General features: G+C 53.7%; 1 protein-coding gene across 1 annotated transcript in view; it reads left to right on the top strand.

The window, feature by feature from the left end:
• The first annotated feature begins 2,001 nt into the window (after positions 1-2,001).
• Positions 2,002-21,749, top strand: part of MYO18B (myosin XVIIIB) — a 241,243-nt gene continuing 221,495 nt past the window's right edge. Inside the window, exons 1-10 of the mRNA XM_028124695.2 lie at positions 2,002-2,049; positions 4,062-4,220; positions 8,248-9,525; positions 10,084-10,150; positions 10,962-11,074; positions 12,387-12,563; positions 16,970-17,168; positions 19,298-19,440; positions 20,258-20,358; positions 20,683-20,746. Coding sequence (XP_027980496.1) covers positions 2,002-2,049; positions 4,062-4,220; positions 8,248-9,525; positions 10,084-10,150; positions 10,962-11,074; positions 12,387-12,563; positions 16,970-17,168; positions 19,298-19,440; positions 20,258-20,358; positions 20,683-20,746 — 2,349 coding nt within the window. The remainder of the gene's footprint in view (positions 2,050-4,061; positions 4,221-8,247; positions 9,526-10,083; positions 10,151-10,961; positions 11,075-12,386; positions 12,564-16,969; positions 17,169-19,297; positions 19,441-20,257; positions 20,359-20,682; positions 20,747-21,749) is intronic.

Raw genomic sequence — 21,749 nt, 5'->3', positions numbered from 1 at the left:
GGAAAACAGCTTGGTGGTTTCTTAAAAAGTCAAACACGATGTGACCCCAAAGCTTAGCAGTGCCACGCCCGGGGATCCACCTAAGAGAAATGGAAGCATATGGCATACAAAGCTTTATGGGACTGTCAAGGGCAGCGCTTCTCATCGGGACCCCCGTAAACAAGACGAGGGCTATGCGTGCGATGGCACGCCAGTTAGCATCAGAGAGGAATAAAGTGGTCCGTACACGGCCATGCGGATGAGCCTCAAACACGGTCTGCAAAGTGGGAGAAGCCAGACACAAAAGATCGCAGATGCTAGGATCTCATTTATAGCCAACATCCAGAAAAAGCAATCTATAGCAATAGATGGAGATTTAGTGGTGGCTCGGCGCTGAGGGAGGGTACAGCTAGTGGCTGCAAATGGTCTGGAGGGGTCTTCTTGGGATGATGGGATTGTGGTCTTGGTTGCAAAACTCTGTGAACTCATCTAAGGACGTCACACTGTGTGCTTACAAATGGGCAGATCTTACGGCTGGCCTTAGAAATGATAGCTCCGTGGAGCTGTCTAAGAATGTCTCCTAAATACCCTTCTTGATGGATTCATAGTGTTCCCTCAAGTTAGGTGGGCTGGGATTTATTTGACCTTGTCTAGTTACTGCACACCAGGGGTTGTGTCTCTGGTTTGGGTGCTCTAAGGGACCCAGTGATAAAAGTTTCTGCTTTAGGATTACTTCCTCAAACTTGTTTTCCAGAAGAGGCCTTTCTAGGGCAAAAGTTAAGTTATGAACGTTTGTCAAGACTGTCAATTTGATGCTGGGGATGTTGGGGGAGGTTGAGTTGGGGGGTTCTTTTCTAATTTTTTTTGGTACATTGGGCACAGTGGCAATAAATGAGCCCCCTTTATAAAAAAAGGCTCTCAGGATGATGTTAAACATGCTAAATCGTTTCCCCCCAAAGCACTGGGCTAATGAATAGTTTTGGTTCCTGTCTTTTCCTAATGCGTGGGGTCAAATTGTGGTGTCAACTGCCCCCTCACGAAGGAAAAACACACTATTCTGTGCTATCAAATTCAGGACTGTGGTTGTCCTCTGGGGCACACACGGTAACTTAAGAAGGCGGAGTGAGGGAGGGTCAGGGGGGCTGAAATGTTTTGTTTATTTTTAAAAGTTTTTTTTAGAAAGAGAGTGTGTTCGAGCAGGGGTGGGGGGGTGGGGTGGAGAGGGAGGGGCAGAGGGACAGGGGGAGAGAGAATCTCAAGCAGACTCCCTGCTGAGCACAACGCAGGGCTCGATCTCACGACCTGTGAGATCGTGACCTGAGCCGAAACCAGGAGTCAGACACTTAACCAACTGAGCCAGCCAGGCGCCCCTGTTTTGTTTATTTTTGAATTGAGCTGTGATTGCCATCCAGTGAATTAATTGTACAGCCGGGTGAAATTTTACATGTGATGCACTTGTGGGCCCCCTCCCAGATCAAGATAGATAACGTGTCCATCACCCCAGGAGGTTCCCTTGTGCCCCTTTCCAGCCCAAAGCTAACAGCCCCTCCGACCTTCAACACCATAAATTAGATCAGCCTGATCTTACAAATAAAGCGGTGTTTTTTATTCTTCATCAGGGTGCTGGTTAAATAGATACGGTCTTTGGGGGAGAGCCGCTGAGCTGTATACGTCTGTATTTTCTGACATGTGTTATGTCTCAATGACAAATCAAAGTGTGGGGTCAAGGAAAAGAGGATTTGGGGGCGCTGTCCACCCGGCCACCGACTCCGTGCCTCCGTGCCGACCGGGTCCTCCCCGGGGGACTGTGCCTAGCCGTGTGACCTTGGTCTGTGGCGCTGCTGGGGGGTGGGTGGGAGGAGGGCTGCGTCCAAGAGCTAACCTGTGTCTCTCTTCTCTCCCCCACCCCACCGCGACTCCATCTGTCCGTCTCGTGTGCTGTGTGCATCCATAAAGCCACATTTCGTGCTGTCCAGCAGGGAGCGCTGTGTCATCCCATCTCAGCCCTGACACCGCCTCGGCATGGCCATCTCATCACGCCTCGCCCTGTGGGAGCAGAAGGAAAGTAACGTTCAAGGCTCAGGCTACAGCTGTAGGGCCAACCGCCAAGTCAGAGGACAAGTCAGAGCATGGGTGGCCCAGGCTGTCCCCTCCCACTTCAGGCGAGGAGTCTGGCATCCAGCGCCTCCCTGTGACGTGTCCAGGCCCCCCTTCCCCCCATCCATGCCCTCTCAGCCAGCTCTGGTTAGCCACAGCCTCTCCAACCCAGTTCATGATCTCCTTGAACTCCTCCCATGACTGCTGGGTCTCTTCCGGTTCCTCAGTAGGCTGCGGGGGAATGAGGGTAGACCAACTGTCCTGTCTGGATCGTCATGGCCGCTCCCATGAGCACTGGGCTTGTGTGGGCGGTGGGGCAGAGACAGAGCTGTTGGCTGCCAGACTTCTGCCGTGGAGATGTGTTTCTGTGGTTCCTGCCTTCTGTCACCATGGAGAACTGGAAACGGGCCCTTCTTCCCAGTCATTCTTTTCCCCTTTTGTATTTTCTCACAAGATACCACGAAGGGCTGTCTCTTTCTCTGATGCCTCCTAGCTCCTTCACCGCACATCCCACCCTCGTGTATGACTTGATGCATGGGAGGCTGAGGGGTGGGGTGGTTGAGAAGTTCTCTCTGGCTGCCTCCGGGTTGCCTTTGTTCCTCCCGGACTGATCTGGGGGTAGCGTTGCGAATAACGCTGCAGGAAGAAGAGGCTGACACCTGCTGAGTGGGTCTTAAGCTTCACCTGTCTCATGACATGGCTTTCAGTCCCCATCGAGAGGGAGAGGCGTGGGGCCCACGGGAGCCCAGCCTCGCATGCTCCCTGCTTCTCTCTCCCTGGATAGAGGTCTGCATCAACTGGCCTTAACCCCTGGCCTCTGCTTTGTCTCCTGGTCTCTCCTATCTCCTTTGGATTCCCCTTCTATCAGCTGGGCTGCAGAGATCAAGTCTTTGCCAGCCACACATGAGGACCTTGATAAGGAGCTTATTTTAACCAGTGTGTGGTTCTGCCATAGAAAGCCCTGCAGATTTTTTTTTTCCCCTCCGGGGCAGCCACAGTGATGCTGGTTAAAGATACAGCCCATTTGGCAAGAGCAGGTCATGTTGCCTCAATCCCTAGGTCATTGTGGTCCACACAGGAGTCTCAGCTACATGCCAGCTCCAGTCAGCTTGGGCTGAGGCCATGTTTCTAGTGTAAAATGCCAGTATCCAGCCTGCCAGCTTTCAGATCCAGTGTGGGGAGCCTCAGGCTGCCTGGATCCTTGTTTAAGGGCCATCAAGAAGCCACAGGCCTGGGTCACCGGAGTGGGCTGTCGCCAGAGGGTTGGACTTTATTTATTTATTTATTTATTTATTTATTTATTTATTTATTTATTTTTTAAGATTCATTTATTTATTTGAGAGAGCGAGAATGAGAGAGAGAGAGAGTACATGAGAGGGGGGGAGGGTTAGAGGGAGAAGCAGGCTCCTCGCTGAGCTGGGAGCCCGATGCGGGACTCGATCCCGGGACTCCAGGATCATGACCTGAGCCGAAGGCAGTTGCTTAACCAACGGAGCCCCCCAGGCGCGCCAGGGTTGGACTTTTATATAAGCCATTCCTTACCCTCCCATGTTCCTGGCATGCTGTAGGTGAGTAACTGACTGACTGTTATTTTAACTGCAAGCTGAGGCAGAGAATGTGCATGGTTCCCTGGGGTCCATCCCCTTTTGGAAAAGCTCCTTATGGACCAGGTCCTCCCAGAGTCTGTTCCATGCCAAGGAAGGGAACCGATGGGCCAAACTCACATCATGAGGAAATTGATTCCGGGCAGAAATCACGTTGACAGGTTGGCCTCTGCGGCTCAGGCGTTCCATTTCCATGTGCTGTCTCAAGGTGTCCCAGAGCCCCGCCCAACCTCATCTGCTTCGCTGCGGCCTCTCATACATGCGCTTGGTCATGTGTGTCCTCAGCCTCCTCCCGGGCTCCACTGCAAACTTTTCAAAGGTCGGCTTGCTCCCACCGGTTCACTCACTGAGCTTTCTCTTTCTTTGCCTCCGCAAAAACAGATTCGGGAGGAGGACAAGAGCCCTCCACCGTCTTCGCCCCCTCCCCTTTTCTCTGTCATCCCAGGGGGTTTCATTAAGCAACTGGTCCGGGAGACAGAGAAAGAGTCCAAGGAAGCAAGGCTGAGGAAAGAGGCAGTGCTCGCCTCTCCAGAACAAGAGGTAAGTGGCCCCCCAGGAAGGGGACTGGGTGCCAGTCAGTCACCATCTTGCCTTTTCTCCTGCTCTCCCGGCTTGGAGGAATGTCCTTTCTTCAGCTGATCTACCGAACTCCTATGCCTCCTTCAAAACCCAGCCCAAATAGTACATGTCTGAAAAGCTCTGCCATTGCCTTCTGTCCTCCGACTCCCACAGCACCCTCTGTGTCTGCCTTAATTGTGGTGGCATAGTTCAATATTTGGAGCACCTCCTGTAGAACTTGGCCCAGAGTGAGTGCTCAGCAAATGTTTGTTTAATGAATGAAGGAAGGAAGGATATCAGCTGATGTGCAATTATGGGGATCTTTTTACCCCTACTTTTGCAGAAAGAGGAACCTAGATGTTAGCTAAGGACATGGAGTTGGCTTACTTTACATGGAAAAGATATTGAGTGACTGGTTATGTTCAGTTGTTGGTGATAGGTGTATTGGTTGTTAAAATATCAAAACCTCTTCCTACCAGGGGGCAAACAGGTGTGACCCCAGGCCCCCTCAGCGCCCTCCAGCTGTCCCTCCCCTGAGTCCCTCAGAATGGCCACATGCCAATAATTAAAGGGTTAATGCTTGGCACAAGTAGGGACCTCAGTACCCGGCTCCAGTTGGCATCATTTCTGATGGGTCGGTGTCCGCTAAATCCCCTAATTATTCTGAATAGTGCCGCAGGATTGAAGTCGTTGGACAAGATACAGCCCCTGTGCTTTAAGGACTTGCAAATTTATCCCTGATGGTGACCAGTGCTGCCTCCGTCCTTTCCCCCCAGGTCCTTAGCCAGGGAACCCCAGGCAAGATGATGAGGCTGGACACCGGGCAGGTGGGCTTGGGTGTTAGCACTGTTAGACAGACAGGGCACCTCCTTGTGTCTCTCCAGTGCCCCCTTGCGGTGGAACAAATACTGCAGTGATTGGGCTGAGTGATCTGGTGGCCCCCCGGGGCCTGGAGTTGGCTTGGGGCCTGGTGACCAGCCAGGTTCTGCCTCCCACTGCCCTTCAGCTATTGTTTGCCTGTCCGGTCCCCTGCGTGCCCGCACCTGTCCAGTTACAATGGCTTCACTACATAACGGCAGCAACTGTAGAAACACCCCGGCCAAGTCTTCTGGGGGAGGATTACGGGGAGGATGGGCTGTGTCCCCACCCCTGCCGGAGCCGGGTGTAAGTTGGGGCCAAAGTCAACCTCCATAGGCTGTGGTTAGGTCATGATGCTATGTGGGCATGTGCTGTTTATTACTAGACGAGGTTCACTTTGCCGCTCATAGGCTCCCTTGAGCTCCTCTGCAGCAACGGGGTAGATGGGATTATACCCACTTCTCAGAGGTGGAGGCTGAGGTTTAGAGAGGTCAAAGCAACTTGCTCAAGGTCAATGAGGCCAGATAGAGGCTGAGCCAAGGCAAGGGTCTGTCTGTTCTTTGCTCTGGTGAGCCGCCTTGGGAAGGGCCAGTCTGGGGAGCAAGGTGGCTGATGTGGCCACAGAGGCCTGGGCAAGAAAGTGTTCCACAAGGCTGCAGACCACGCTGGTGTCACGGGGCACAAGTTAAGGAGCAGAGCTGAGCACAGGATGGGGACAAACTGTCACCCCAGGGCCTAGGCAGGGACTCAGAGCCAAGCCACAGGATGGACAGGCCTCAGACCACAACAGGTGTCTGGACCGTGGGCCAAGATGTTCCTGGGGCGGAAGCATGGCAGCCGCGGGACATGTTTCTGCAAGGCAGTGAGTCCTGGCTGGTTCTTGCCAATTTAATTTCCTTGTCCCAATCGGTAAATAACCGGATTCTCTCCTTAACCCAGCACAACTGGTGTCCCAGCACAAGGTCCTCGTGTAATCCTTGCAAGGAGCCATTAGATTCTGTCACCAGTTTGCAGGGAGTTAAAACAAGGCTCAGAGAGGTGACTTGGTTTTCTGAAGGCCAGGCAGCCAGTGAGAGATAGGGAGAGGCTGGGACAACCCTGGGGCAGAAAGGGACCCATATCGAATGTCAGGAGAGCTGGGTTCCAGGCCCCATCACTCTGTGTGGTCCGGGCCTCGGTGTGCTCATCTGTAAAATGGACGTGTGGGAGTTGCCTCTTGGCCTCAGTGATTCTAGAGGTAACTCCTCCCCCATCTACCGAGAAGGCCGCAGAGCGGACTTGGGGTTTTGGTGACTAAGAAAATCCAAAGGAGGAGAGTCCATGGGTGGGAGGGAGGGTAGAGTGGGTTATCTTGTTTGGCTCAGATCCATGTTACTGTCTCTGCTATGGTGGTTTGGTTAAAAATAAGGCACTGACTCACTTTTCAAAAATGGTATAGACAGTGGTGATGTTTGCCAAGTGCAGCCAAGCCCCTTTCCCAGGCTAGGTCCTGCCTGGCTCCTGGTCAGATTGAGCCACTAAGCCGTGAGCCCTGGAGCTGGGGTTCTGCGTCCTGACTATACAGGGGAATCACCTGGTGGGGGCGCCACAACCCAGATCAACTCCATCCGACTCTCTGGGACTGGGACCAGAGCATCAGTATTTTTGTAAAGCTCCCAGGAGATTCTGGTGAGTCCTAGGGACAAATAACGCTGTTAATATGCATCAGTTAAGGGCACTGAGTTTAGAGTCACAGACACCTGCCTGACTGTACATTCTGACTTTGTCTCTTGGGCCACCTGATATCCTGTGTTCCCTTCTTTATCTGTAGAACGGTGGGGGGAGGGCATTCAGAACCTACTTCACTGGGTCCTTACTGGGGTTAAGTAGGATATGATGGCGATGTAGGGCCCTTTGCAAAAGGGATCTATGTGTGATGGTTATTATGACTATCATCATCATCATCATTACAAAGCTGTAGACAGAGACCGTGTCCTTGAGGCATCCACCACCTGAAACGGGACAGAAACACGTATCGAAGCTCGAATGGGATGCAGACTGTGATCATTGCTGCAGACGGTGCACAAACACGGTGCCCCGGGGCCTCCGGGGTGGTGAGACAGGTTCTGACTGAGGTCTGCAGGCGGGGATTTGCGGAGGGGATGGCATTTGGGCTGGGTGCAGAAAGATGAGTGGAGCACGGGCTGGTGAAGACAGAAGGAGCATTCCAGGCAGCAAGCTAACGGGAACAGAAACAGGGAAGCAGAGAAATGTCAGATCTGGTAGGAGATGCCCCCATGTGGCTCAGGCATGGGGACAAGCAGGGACAATAAGACCAAATGGAGTTGGTGACTCCTCGTTGAGGGCTTTGAGTGGCAGAGGATGGTATGGAATCATTTTCCTGTAGGCTAGAGGACGCTGCCAAAATCTTTTCATCGGGTTTAAAATAATTGGCAGCAAATCGAAGGGATAGCTGTCCAGACTAAGACAACGGCCCAGGTGAGTGTGGAGCCAGGCTTGGGAAGGGAGACACAGGGGTGAAGCCATGCAGGGTGGAACCAACATGGTCCTGGGGCGTTGGGTGCAAGAGGAGGGTGAGAACCTCAGACCCCCCAGGTCCAGGTTTATGGGAGGCCAGGGTCAGCATGGTCCCCGATGGCAGAACCCAGACTCAGGCAGGCAGTGAAGCCAGGCATCGGGGCGGACCTGCCCCCCCCGGGGTTCTTTCTCTAATCGGGGAGGGAGGACCTACTCTGTGCTGGGCTCAGTTTCCTATATTGTCATGAATCATAAAGCTCGTCCTTCGAGGTAGGCCATGATGATCCTCATTTTATTGATAAGGAAACAGGCTCAGAGAGGGGAAGTAGTTTACCTAAGGCCACACAGCTAACGAATGGCAGAGTGAGGAGCTGAATTTGGGTCTGCCGGGCTCCAAAGTCCACTCTCCTTCCACTCTGTCACTTGGTCTTGAGATGCCAGGCCAAGGTCCAGGGTGTTGGGGCTCGGCTCTCTGCCTGGCATAGTGCCTGTCAGATACTATAGGTGCTTGAAAGTCTTTGGATGGATGAATGGCTGGGTGGACAAAGGAATAAGTGAGCGAGTGAGTGAGTGACCGAATGGCAAAGCCGGCTGGTCCGTAAGCAGCTAAGTGTGGTTGTGGCCTCTCTCCTAGACCCCGGAAATTTCCACTAGCCAACCCAAGAGCAAGTCCAACAGTGGCACCCAATCTGGAAATCAGCAAATTTGCCAAGGCAACCAGTCAAGCTCTCCGCAGAACTCAAACATTCCGGGCAAGGAGAGTGAGGGGGCCGGCCCTACAGATCCCGTGCTGATGACCAGCATCAATGGCGAGAAGCCCCAGGAATCGGGCCCCAGTGGGACACCAGCCAAAAAACCCCTGCCCTTCAAGAGAGGTGTGAGACGGGGTGACGTGTTGCTGATGGTAGCCAAGCTGGACTCAGACTCAGCCAAGCCAGAGCAGAGGACCCAGCCCCATGATGCCCCTGCCTGCAAAACCCCACCCCCAGCCACAGACCCTGGAGGGGAAAAAAAGGGGGGGACTCCAGCGACTCCTCGTGGCCCCCAGGCCGGCACTAAGGACACAGCCCCAAAGGCTGAGAAGACTCAGACTGAGGGTGTTGTGGACCCAGGAATGGGGCTACCAACAAAACAAGGTGCAGGGGGACAAGGGGGCGGGGCCCGCCAGACCAAAGGGCTGAAAGGGGGTGAGCTCCAGGGTGGAGAGGGGACAGGCGAAGGGGGGCGGCAGGAGACAGCAGAGAAGGGGGGAGGGGACCCCCCAAACACAATGGCAAAAGGGAATCTCTCCAAGGATGCAGGTGAAGGGAAGTGGGCTAGGGCCCAAATCCAAATGAGAAAGTGGGGAGGCTCCCTGGGCAGAAGGAGCAAGTGGGACGGTCCCCAGAGTAAGAAGGACAAAGAAGGTATGCTCCCAAGTAAGGCAGAGAAGTCAGAGGACCCGCAGGTCAAGGCGGAGAAGGTGAGCAAAGGGCAGGGGGAGCCCGAGAAGGTGGGGGAAGCTCCCGCACAGGTAGAGAAAGCAGGGGAGCCTCAGAGTGTGCGTGGGAAGGCAGGTGAGCCCCAGGCTAAGGTAGGCAAGGAAGGGCAACCTCAGGGTGAGTCCGCGGAGGCAGGTAAAGCTGGGGGAAAGGCAGAGAAGGGCCGTAAAGGACCCGAGGAGGTGGGTGCATGCAGGGGGACCCCAGCAGCTGCTGGGAAGCAGGGCCGGCCAGACGGCAGAGGGCAGAAAGCCGGGGAGTCCTGCGCAGGAGCAGATGATGGGGCCGAGGCCCCGGAGCCGGAGCCGGAAGGACGCAGGCCACTTGCTCTGGAGGGCCAGGCAGAAAGGTCTCAGACTCGGAAGGGGAGTGAAGAGGGGCCAGCCCTGCCGGAGGGGAGCAAAGGAGGACAGAGCGAGGACTCGGATCAGGTGAAGGGCTGCAGCCCCGGGAGTGGGGCGGGGCAAGAGGGGCCCTCCAGAGAGGGAGGGACGGGACAGACTTGCCCCTGCGGGTGAATAAGGCGGGACAGGAGATGGACAGGGAATTGGAGAGGGATGGCCAGCTCGGGAAGACGGCATAGCACTTCCTCCTCGATACGCTGGGGTCTGGAGGCCCCCACTGCCCCTGGCCTGGGGTAAGATTCCCCACAGCATGAGGGAGGTCCCAAGAATGGGAGATGTCCTCTCATGGCTCAGCTTACTCACTGTGTCACGTGCTAGTTCTCAAACTTGCATAAATAGATTGCTCAAAATGCAGATTCCCGGGCCCCACCTTGGAGCCTTCATTCAAAAGGTCAGGGGTGGAGCCAAGGCATCTGCATGTAAATAAGCACCCCCCTCCTTGCTCTCCCTTAGGGAAATTCTGATTTCAGGGGTGCTGGATCACACTGTGAGAAACTCCCATGTAAAGGGTTCGCTGCTGACTCGGGGTGGGGTGGGGGTGGGGCTGGGTCCTCTTGGTCTGATTTATGTGATCTTTGCTCTCAGGCTCCTGAGGACAGATGGTACGAGGCAGAGAAAGTCTGGCTGGTTCAGAAGGATGGATTCACTCTTGGTAATTAGGGGTGTTAGCACCTAAGTAGGGGAGGGTTTAAGTATTTTCCTCTTGCGCCCCCTCCACTGCTAGTTGTATTTGCCAGATCACAGTTTGGGGCAGGGGGAAGGTGAGGGGCAAGGAGCAGCCGAGTCTAGGGTGGGAGTCTGTGGCTTTTGGACCGGGAAGAGTTGAGGATCATTTGACCCATGGCAGCTGGTCTACTGGGGACTGTTTCCAAAGGCAATTACGCCTTGGTAACTAACAAAAGTTCATGAAGGCATGGAGCATTGGTGGGCTCGAGTGTTCCTCGAGGAAATGAAGCGTAGTGCAAATGGGCAAATAGATTTCATCTCACGAGTCCACTTCTGTCGGTTAGTTGGGACCACTCTCTACTAAGAAGCAATTATGAGTCCCCATCAGAATGCAGCCGGGAAGAGTGATTGCTTAGTGATGTCTGCCATGGACCCGGGAATGGGAAGTGGCAGCTGGTATAGCATTATCTACCATCCCAGGTTTAGATATGAGATGGGTCAGTGCACCCAACCATCAGGGTGCCTTCCCTGTGCCTGGCACTGGGCCTGATGATTAAAGTCCAAGGTGAGTCAGACCCAGCTCCTGTCCTCAAAGGGTTCAGGGCCCACAATTCAGAACCCTCCATGTGAGTAGGCCCCCAAGGGGAGACAGTGCTGCCCCTTTCTGACCCAAACCAGGATACCTCTTTAAACTCCCTGGTCTGGCTGCTTGGCTTCGAGCCTGTCTTTTCTCTTTGTCTCTCTCTCTCTCTCTCTCTCTCTCTCTCTCTCTCTCTCTCTCTCTGGGCTGTCACCAGCAACTGTGCTGAAGCCAGATGAGGGGACAGCTGACCTGCCGGCAGGAAGGGTACGACTTTGCATCGATGCTGACAAAACCATCACCGAGGTGGATGAGGAGCATGTTCATAGGGTGAGCCCTCTGTCCCCCTCCCCACCTGCTCCGTACCTTCTTTCCCCACCCGTGCATGAGACTTCCTTGTACCTGACTGCACATACTGGAGGGAGTTGTAAGGAAGACCATCATTGATCTCATTGCTCTGCTGGTGGTATATTGTCAGGAGGCCATTGCTCTATCCCAGTGTTCTCTTCATGGGACACATGAACAGACATGTGTCAGAACTGGGAGTTCCGCTTGATCCAAGGAAGTGCTGGCTTTTCATTTTATGGACATTGCAAATCGTGCTACAGAGCATGTTTCCCTTTTCACCCTGGCTGCCAGGGAACTCAGAGCCAAATTTGAAGCTTGCCATTAGCTATAGCTTAGGTTTCAATGGCTTATTATTTGGGGTATTAACTTTTCTTTTGGTTGATAAGCCCAGTTGTGTTTTGCATAATTTTTGTAGTACACATGAATCTTTTGAGATTTAGAGTCTAATGATGGAAAAAACGGTCCTGTCCTGATCCCTTTCCACCTCTCACAGCATACTAATCAAGGTGTTTCTTCCAGGAGCTCCTTGTGGGTCTCATTCATCATTCCTCCTTCTCTACTCTCAGCCCGCCCCAGGCCCTCTACTCCTGCTGGTGTTCAGAGTTTGTAGCGGGCCCCTGTCCTTAACAAAAAGGCTGACCCATGAGGAGCCTGAGCTTGACCCAAACCACATAGCATCAGGTCCAGAAAACTCTTTGAAGCTGGAAAGAAGAGTAGGAAGCTTTTTAGAATGAATGCCCCAAGGAGAAGCTGCAATCATCCCTTGCTTCTGGAAGAGTTTGGATGATGGGCAATCAGAGAAACGGGGCTGTTTGGAACTGGCCTTCATCCTCGAGTTTCACAGAACACCCACAGGGCTCTCTGGTGAGACCCAGAGAGGGGACAGCAGGCACAGACACTTGCTCACTCTGGACCACCACCCTTCCTGTGGTGTTTGAGACACAGGAAGCTCTCCGAATCTTGCTGTGTCTCTCTGGAGCATCTCCACTCCCAGGGCAGTGAGTGCAGGAAGGAGGACCAGCGGGAAGAGACAGGTGGCTCTCAGGATGTATGAAGAGCAGGGGTGTCCTTATTTCATCTGTAGGGTTCTGTTTCTCTCTCTCTCCAGAGTCTTCGCGTTCTGTCCTGGTCTGCGGCAAACAGCTCTCCAGGGACTGGGTCACCGGGGCTCTGTGTGTGTGCGTGCGCGCGCACGCCTGTGTGTGCATGTGTGTGTGCGCATGTGTGCGCGCGCAAGTAGGGCTGCTGGTGGTGGTATGGAGGCCCAGAGGACACTTTGTGTGATGCTTCACAGGCTAACCCCCCTGAGCTGGACCAGGCTGAGGACCTGGCCTCCCTGGTCAATGTCAACGAATCAAGTGTCCTGAACACGCTTCTACAGCGCTACCAGGCACAGCTGCCCCACACCTTCAAGGGGCCAGACCTGATCGTCCTCCAGCCCCCAGGGCCCCCAGCGCCCTCTGCAGGCAAGGTGAGCAGGGTCATGGGGTCAGGGCCAGGGCCAGGTGACCGACGGGTGGGGTGGGATTGGGTCCCGTCTGCATCTCAGGGGAAAGCAGGGCAGCCAGAAGCCCCCTGGCAAACTCGTCTGTGAGTAGACAGAAGATCCGGGGCATTGTGGGCATGGTGGTCATCGGGGACCTCCTGAGCCCCCTCCGTAGCGGGGAACGATGGGTCACGGCTGGAAACAACGGGGGCGTTAGAGACTGTAATAATGACAGAAAATATCGACCGAATATCAGCTCCGTGCCAGGCACTGCTTCAAGCACCTGTACCTAGTAGCTCAGCTAATGCTCACACACACCTGCAAAGATAGGACCTTTACCAGCTGCCTGTGGCAGATGCAATCTGCGGGGCCGGCCCTCAAGTTCCGCAAGGGGGAGAGCTGGGGGTATGACCCAGGCCGAACTCCATGTTGCACATTCAAGAGTTCCAGACACACACATAAATCAGGAACCAGAAGCCTCGATTTTGCTTTTACTTGTTTTTTTTTTTTTTCCTGCAAAGTGTAGAAATGGCCGGGTTTTGGCAAGACAGTCTCAGCAAAGGCAAGCTCTCAGCGCCCCCTTGTGGCGACGCCTGCAGCTACACCCGAGCCACCTGAGCCCGATCCCCTCCTGGTCCCACAGGCTGTTGATTGAGATACTGAGGGAGGGTCTCCTCGATGCTGGGTGTGGGGGAAAAGAGCAGGGAAGAAGACAGAGAAGGCTACCCTTGTGGGGCTTCCATTCTCGAGGAGGAAGACATGCTAGACCAGCAAAGACAACAGTGGGTAGAGCAGCTGAGTGTGGGGGAGACAGTGGGGAGGCCGGGACCAGCGGGGACTGGGTCACAGCAGGTCTTACACGTAGTCATAAGGATTCCGGCTTTTGCCCTGAGTGTGATGCCAGCTTCTGGGGGGCTTCAGCAGAGACGTGAGATGCCGCGGGTTATCAAAGACTCCCCTCGGCTGCTGGGTGGAGGGTAGGTGGAAACGGGATGAAGTGCAGGCAGGACACCTGCTGGAGGTCTTACCTGGGCGCTGTGATGAGGACTTCACAGTTGGGGAAGGCGCAAGCCTCTAGCACAGCCGCTAATGCCCCCCACCCCGGGGTGACTTGGAAGGATCACGACCTCTCTTTGGCCTCGTTGTTCTCATCTGTTAATTGGGGATGAAAAGCTGCATCTTGCCCCCTGGTGTGCCATGGGACAAATCTATCCATAGCCCCCAAATGATGCTAAAGTCCATTAAAAAAAGGGCCAATGGCTCTGAACCTCCCTCCAAGACTCCTCTTCTCTAGGACACCCCACCCCACCCCGTCAGGTGCTCCCCAGCCCCGCCCCCGCCCAGCCGGGTTGTCTGTGGGCCTGTGCACTCTCCCCTCCCTTGCTGTGAGGCCTATGCTCCTGCTAGTACAGCCCCAGGCCTCCGAGCCTTCCAAGAAGCTGGGTGGTTCCGCTTGCTCCTTAGAAGCCCCTGGGAGATTTCGTACAGGACCCTACAGTGAGGCAGATTCTTGCTGACCATTCTGGACTGAAGTATCCGTTGCAGAGCCTGGGCCAAGAAGCCAAAAATGTAGGCATGGGAACATGCTCTGTAAGGAGGAGTTTGAGTTAGGTGATGCCCCAGAATCCTGTAACCCTGGGATGGGAGCGAGCCCCCCTCAATGGTCCAGCTTCCCAAACCCGAACCCGAAATCCCCTTCTATGCTTTGGCTGAGTCACGTCTGGTTCCTCAAATGGCCACCAGGTGGGAGCAGAGACCTGCGGTGAGCCTGGGCCTGGGGCCACCTTGCAGATGGGCTTGGTGGAGCCTGGGGCGGGGCTGGGGGGGGGAACCTTTCTCACTGGGGGCGGCTGGGAGCTGAGTGCGTGCCTGGGGGTGCAGGGGTGCGTGGGCGTGAGCACGGGTGTGAATGTGCGCAGTGTGGACGGGTACAGCTCCGTGTAACAGTGGCCTCTACCACTGGGTGCGCGTGCCCGTGAGCACCATGCAAAGCATGTGTGCATGCGTGTACCTGTGTGTGTGTGTACACGGGGGCCTGGCTTGGGAGGATCCTCCTTTTGCCCTTCCAGCTCCCCTCCTGCCCCCGAGGGGGCTGACAGGTGGGATAGCCTGTCCCTTGAACTTCAGCGTTCCCCGAATGCGAGGTGGCTTCAGGGCTCAGACCCCAGGGCCCTCTGCCTGCTGCATGCCCGAAGGCCATGTCCAGCCAGTGCGGGGGCGTGTCCCACCTTTGCCAGCTTTGGGGATCCCGTTGAGCCCTGTGTTTTGTGTCAGGACAGGGACTCATTATTGTGTCTGGGTGTCTTGGGCAGGGAAGGCCCGCAGAAGATTGGGGGCCAAAGGTCCAGGCGAGGGGACGAGCCGCCATACTGGGGTTTGCACCCCTGGTCCTGCTAAGGCAGTGGAGAGGGCAGATGGGGTCTCGCTGGGCCCTGGGGTCACCTCCTTGTCAGGCCAGGCTTCAGATGGCCTCCTCCAGCCGGGCCCGCTGCCCTGCCCATTTTGGTGCCTTTCCACTGACCACTCTGCCTCCCGTCGGCCTCTTGCCTTCCACCCAAAGGCCACGCTAAGCAGACTTTTGTCAAGGTCACCAGTGGTTTCCCTGCTGCCCAAACCCATTGCCAAATGCGCAAGTCTCTGGTTTCCCCTTACTTGGCCCCCAGCAGCATTTGGCGTGGCCAAGCCACCCCTCTTCCTGCAGACGCTCCCTTCCTGAGCCCCAGGACTCCGCTGTCCTGGTTTCCCTTCTGTCCTGCCTGTCCTCCTTCTCAACCTCCGTCACCCGCTGGTCTCCCTGACCTCCCCAAGGCCAGGTGCCGAGCCCATCCCCACACCTCTTGTCTCCTCCTCCTTAAACGCCCACTTCCTTGGGGATCTCATTCAGGCTCATGGCTTTAAAATGTCTTCCATGAGATCTAGTTTAATTCTTTGTTTTGTTTATCATCTCTCTCGTCCTAGCAGAAAGCAAGCTCCGCAGGGCAGGGCTGTTTTGTTTTAAGTCAGATTTATTAAGGTATAACTTACACACGGTTCGATTCAGTCTTTCCAGCTTATAGTCCTGGAAGTTTCCAACACACACGGATGGTTGTGTGACCAACTCCGCTATCAATTACAGGACAGTTCCTCGTTCTCTGGACCCTGTATCGTCACCCTCCACTCCCATGTCCTGCCCTTGGCTGCCACTGATCTGGGTTGTTCTTTTTTTTGGTTTTTGGTTTTTGGTTTTTTTTTTTTTTTTTTGGTCCCTAGAGTTGGGCTTTTTCTGAAAAGTCATATAATTGGAATGGTGCAGCCCGTCACCTTTGAATTGGCTTCTTCTACTTCCCACAATGCATTTCACGTTCAGCCATGTTACTGCAGCCACTGGCCCGTGGCTCTTGTACTGTGTGTGTGCCCTGGCCTACCCTGCTCACCGGGTGACCAGTTGTCCCAGTTTCCTTAGGATGGAGGGGTTTTCCAGGACAGGGGACTTTCAGTGGTCAAACCTCCATGGCAGCTTACCTTCATTCCCTCGTTCAAAGGCACTTGGGTTGTTTCTAGTTTCCAGTGATTTCAAATATATATCCAATAAAACCGGTGCCATTGAGGGTTTTTGGTGAACTTATACGGTCGTTTCTCTTGGGTAAATACTTAAGAATGAGATTGCCGGGTTGGATGATGAGCGTACATCTCACTCTTTCCCGGAGTGACTGTATCATTTTAACCTTCCTACCGGCATCGTATGAGACTTCCAGTCGCTCTGTATCTTCACCAGAACTTGATAGTGGGTGTTAAAAATTTTTTTAAGCTTTTTTTTTTTAAAGGCATTCTAATAGGCATATGGATTTTCTTTACCCATTTTGTGTAGCGCTGTGCCCTCCAGTGCCCAAAACAGTGCCTGCCACATAGTAGACAGTCCATATATATATATATATTTTTAATGAAGAGTAAATGAATGGCTGAATGGATGGCTGAATGGAGTGGAGGACCTCAGGTATTACCTAAAACTGTTATGACAAATACATGGCATATATACCACCAGCTACCCCATGCCTCATTCTGTTTCCGTGGCAGACATCAGTAATCAATCTTGCCATTTTATCCAGCTGCCTCATTCTGGGCAAGTACTAGCCAGTAATGAGCTAACATAAGCCTCTGGGGAGCTAGAGAGGAGACCCAGACCCGGAGTAGGCTCAAAGGCTGCTGAAGGACTCACAGTGGGTCAGGGGCAAGACTAGACCCCAAGGCTAGGCTTTTGCCCGTAAAATTCAAGACTCCTCTGACAAGGCTGGGGTAGGATGATAGGCAGGGCTATGGATCTGGGTTAGAGGCTGGGGTGGGGCACTGTCTTGGAGTGCTCCCTGGGCACTGGCTGGGGTGGAAAGACTGATGTATAGGATATCTTCCTACAGGTGCCCAAGGGCCGCCGGGATGGCCTGCCAGCCCACCTTGGCTCCCTGGCACAGCGGGCATACTGGGCACTACTGAGCCAACGGAGAGACCAGAGCATCGTGGCCCTGGGCCGCAGTGGTGCTGGGAAGACCACCTGCTGTGAGCAGGTCCTGGAGCACCTGGTGGCAATGGCGGGCAGTGTGGATGGCAGGGTCTCAGGTACAGTGGTCTCCAGGTGACATGTGTTGGGGTGGGTTGTGGTGGGGGGAGAGTTGGAGGGGGCACTGGGTTGCTCCTCCTTATGTCCATTCAGCTAGCATTCACTGAGCACCATGTTTGCTTCTGGGGAGGGTCACCTGTGGTCCATTGGACACCCTTGTGCAAATTAGAAAAAGGTACTCCTTCCTCAAGACATTCACGGCTATCTGCAGAACAACCATCATACACTGACATTGTTAGAACCAAAAGCTTGCCTGCCATGTGCTGGGAAATCATCCTAATAAATATACAAACCGATGATTGTATGATGTAAATGACGTGCCCCTTAGAAAAGGTGTCCTTGTACAGTGCACAACCTGCTCAACTGGACAGAGGACCGAAGGGCAGGGCCTATGCTCATGAGGGGTTGACAGCTGGAAGGGAAACCGAATTTCATATATGTTCCCAAACTTGAATGCTCTGCACAAAGCGCTGGCAGAACTGGTTAGGAGAGAGGTGGGGGGAGCCCAAAGGAGAGGGGAGTGGGGGTTTCCTTGAGGAAACGATGTTTCTGCTAGGCTTTAAAAGAGAGTACCAATTAATAATAATAATTATTTTTATAATAATAATAACCATAGTAAACATTTGCTGTGGACTTAGGTGCCCGGTCCTATTCCAAGTATATTAACTTATTTATTATTTAAAGCAGCTTTATGGGCGCCTGGGTGGCTCAGTCGGTTGAGCGGCTGCCTTCGGCTCAGGTCATGATCCCGGAGCCCCGGGATCGAGTCCCGCATCGGGCTTCCTGCTCAGCAGGGAGTCTGCTTCTCCCTCTGACCCTCTTCCCTCTCGTGCTTTCTATCTCTCATTCTCTCTCTCTCTCTCAAATAAATAAATAAAATCTTTAAAAAAAAATAAAGCAGCTTTATGAGGTAGATATTATTCTTCAAATATTACAGATGAGGCCATTAAGACTCAGAGAGGTTAACTATCTTGCCCAAGGCCACACAGCTAATACATCCTAGAGCTGAGAGTCAAACTCAGACATTCTGGCTCCAGAGCTCTAGCTCTTGGGCCTGTGTTCTCCATGTTTCTTTCATTGTTGCACCCCTAAGGAGCCTTTTTAGACATTTTTTTCCCCCAATCCTCCCCTACCAAGAAATGTTAATGCCACAGATATACCATGACCTCTTCATGCAGTGTTTGCTTATGTGTGCTTTATACGTTAGAAAGTAAAATTCTCCCCACCTGCGAGAGTCAGCTTTCGCCCTCTTGGGGGCAGTATTCTCTCCGCTGAGAAGTCACGGTCCAGGCAATGTTGCTTTTCTAGTCGTCACCATTATAATGCTAACCACACCACCTTTGGAGCATGTTCTAAACACTTCATATTATTAAAATCTTTTAGTCTGCGTGACAACTGCATGATGTAGGTACTATTATTATCCCCATCTTCAGATGAGGTATCAGAGGCATAGAGAGGCCGATTTGCCCCTAATTAGGTAACTAAGCCGAGGCAGAGCCCATATTCAAATCCCCTTAAGTACTGTGTGTGCTACTGCCTCACTGGGGTTATCCCAAAGTTTAGCCATCACCGGCTCTTCACCTGGCCCATAGTAGGGGCTGGGAATAAAATGGGGAGAGGCACCAGTCTTGGCACTCTCAAAATGTAGTTCTGCTGTGAGTGCGTGTGTTGGAAGGAGGGAGTCAGGATAGGCTGTATCTAGGTGCCTGCACAGTGCCAAGTGCATAGTAGGTGCTCAATAACTAGTTGTGGAGAGACTGCAGGGCTTTTCAAAACTGCTGCTACCCCGTGAGCTCCCTCAGAGCAGGTCTGAGAATGTTCGTGCCCTGCACTCCTGCATCAGGCTCAGGAGGCCCCTGTCATTGGACTGTATCTATCCTGGCCCCATGTGTCTCCCCTTCTTGACTCAGTCTTGCTGCCCCTGCATCCTGCTTGCAGTACACAGCAGGGGCAACAGTGAAATGTGTGTAGTTTAGTGCTGAGCTAGAGAGGTGGTGGGGAGCCTGCGGGGGCTTGGGGCCAGGTGGGCCTGGACCGGTGCAGCCTCCAGTGGGGAAGGTCATCCTGTGAGAGGTGGGGGTGGCAGCTCCTGGGCCATGGGTGATGCCCTGCCTCATGCCTCCAACAGTGGAGAAGATCCGAGCTACCTTCACCGTCCTCCGGGCTTTTGGTTCCGTGTCCGCCAGCCATAGCTGCAATGCCACCCGGGTCACCATGGTGATGTCACTGGACTTCAATGCCACGGGGCGAGTCACGGCCGCTCAGCTCCAGGTGGGTGTTCTGGGCGGACGGGAGCGGAAGGCCCTTGGGGCTGCAGTGTCCCCAGTCCCACCCAGCAGAGGTCACGCCTCCACCTGGGACCCTGGAATGTATCTCCATGGTTGTGGCCCCCACCTCCTCCCCACCTCGCTCAGCACCCCGGAGCATTGCCGGCCTGTCTGCACCTCCGAATGTCGTGGGGATGAAATATTCATGGGTAAATATGTAACTCAGCCTCTCATTAGCTGGGTCTTAAAAGCGTAAGCTGAAATTAAACAGACGCTCGCCAGCCTTTGGCAGCCCCGCTGCGTGTAACCAACACATGGCCTGTTTGTTCCTATCTCCACGATCACCTGTGCCTCTCTCCCCTTCCTACCTCAAACATGCTGTTGGAGCAGAAAATAGGATTAGGTTATTAGAAGGGTGGTTTGTACGCTGAGCTGGGATAATATCCAGATTCAAAGAAAACTGATCGGTGCCAAATAAGTCCCTTTTCTGTCCTGACCCTTCCACTCACCCATTAATCACCACTTGGGTCAGATTAGTATGCTTCTGTTAAATACGAATATGTTGGAGATTGGCTCCGTTTAATTATTATCACTTTTGGATGCTTTCATCGGAAAGAGTCTATTTTGCGGTAGTCGAGTCCCTGGATGGGCTCTGCATCAGTGGGATAAGGGATGGTGCAGGTTCTATACGGAGGTGTCTGATGGAGTGCAGACCTGAGCTGTTGCCCCCCAGGAGTGCATCGGGGCAGAGGGGCACCCCGACGGGGCCGCCGGCAGGTGTACCCCGGGGGCTGATCACGTCCCGTCCGTTCCCGTTGCAGACGATGCTTTTGGAGAAGAGCCGCGTGGCCCGGCAGCCGGAAGGAGAAAGCAATTTCGAGGTTTTCTCCCAAATGCTAGCGGGGTTGGACCTGGACCTCAGGTGAGTGACAGAACTTAGCAGACAGCAGGGACTCATTCAGGTCAGCTGTTCAGATATGACCCTGGAGCACGTTCGCGCAGAGGGCCTGCTCCCCTGGGTGTATGTAGTGATTCTTCGCGCCAGGGTTTCCCGGCATTTAGGAAGGGTCACGGAAGGGCGGGGAGTGCAGAATATTCCAGAAGCGGGACTAGGGCCTGGGGCAGGCGCTGGGGCCATCCGGGCCATGGCAGGGAGCCCTCTGCCATGAGGACCACGTGCTCTGCCAGGCCTCTGGTGTGGGCAGCCCCCCCCCCCCCCGACTTCCAGTCTCTTCTCTGCTTCCAGGACGGAGCTGTACCTGCACCAGAGGGCAGACAGCAGCTCCTTCGGCATGGGTGTATGGCCTAAGGTAAGGAGGGTTCCTTCGGGGGGTGTGCGGATGTCTGTGTCCCCATGGCCAGGATGGGAGCGTGATGGAGGGGTTCCCTGTGTGACTCTTCTCCTTTGCCAGTGGGGTACATGGTTGGCAAGGACGGGTCGTGTGGGGGACGCAAGTATTGCCTTTGCAGGGCTTGGGCTGGTAGGGTAACTGGGACTCATACCCATAAGGGGGACCAGAAGGTGGTATATGGAGAGGTAAGCATGCGGGCTCTGGGCTCAAACCTGGCCCTGACACTTATTAGATACACGACCCAAGCTCTCTGAACACTTGTCTCCTCTTCGGTCAAATAATGCGAATGGTAGTATCTGCCTCATTGGGTTGGGATAAGGGGTAAATGAAATGATGTGCATAAAGTGTGGAGCACGGGGCTTGGCCTAGATCCATCAATTGGGTACTCTTAGTAAATATTATTGGTGACTCACATGGGTAGATGCAGTCAGAGCTGGCTTCCTGGAAAATGTGCTTTGTGAGTAAGACCTGGAGAGATGGTGGTCACTTGTTTAAAAAAAAGGAAGGTGTTGACTTGTTTATTCTTTTATTCATTTGTTTATATCTTAACAATTTTTTTCTGAGTCGCCCCCCACCCTACTACACCCACCACCAACTCCTATGCCAAGTTGTACCAAGTGCTGGGATTATGGTCTCCGTTCATGAATTTTTACTCTATCTGGAGAGATGGATGCATGTATTAATGCAGTCGTGTGAGATACGAATATGCCAGATGTTGCCCAAGATGCTGTGGGCACCAGAGGATAGTTGAAAGAGCTACTTGATCTTAGTCAGAGAAGGCTTCTTAGCTACAGGGACATTTGATGGGGTTTTGGGGAATGAATAGGAGTTCACCACACAGGGGAGGTTAGATAATTTCCATGCCAAAGTCTTTTTAACAAAGATACGATCTGGGAAATAAATAGCGCTGGAATAATGGGGAATCCTCATGCCAAAAATGGATTTCAATCCACAGCCTCAC

The sequence above is a fragment of the Eumetopias jubatus genome, unplaced genomic scaffold, assembly GCF_037043125.1.
Source record: "Eumetopias jubatus isolate StellerSeaLion01/CBP00866 unplaced genomic scaffold, mEumJub1_p1.0 scaffold_16, whole genome shotgun sequence".
NCBI classification, from domain to species: Eukaryota; Metazoa; Chordata; class Mammalia; order Carnivora; family Otariidae; genus Eumetopias; species Eumetopias jubatus.
Note: the sequence above shows the minus strand (reverse complement) of the source record. Positions and strands in the feature narration are given on the sequence as shown.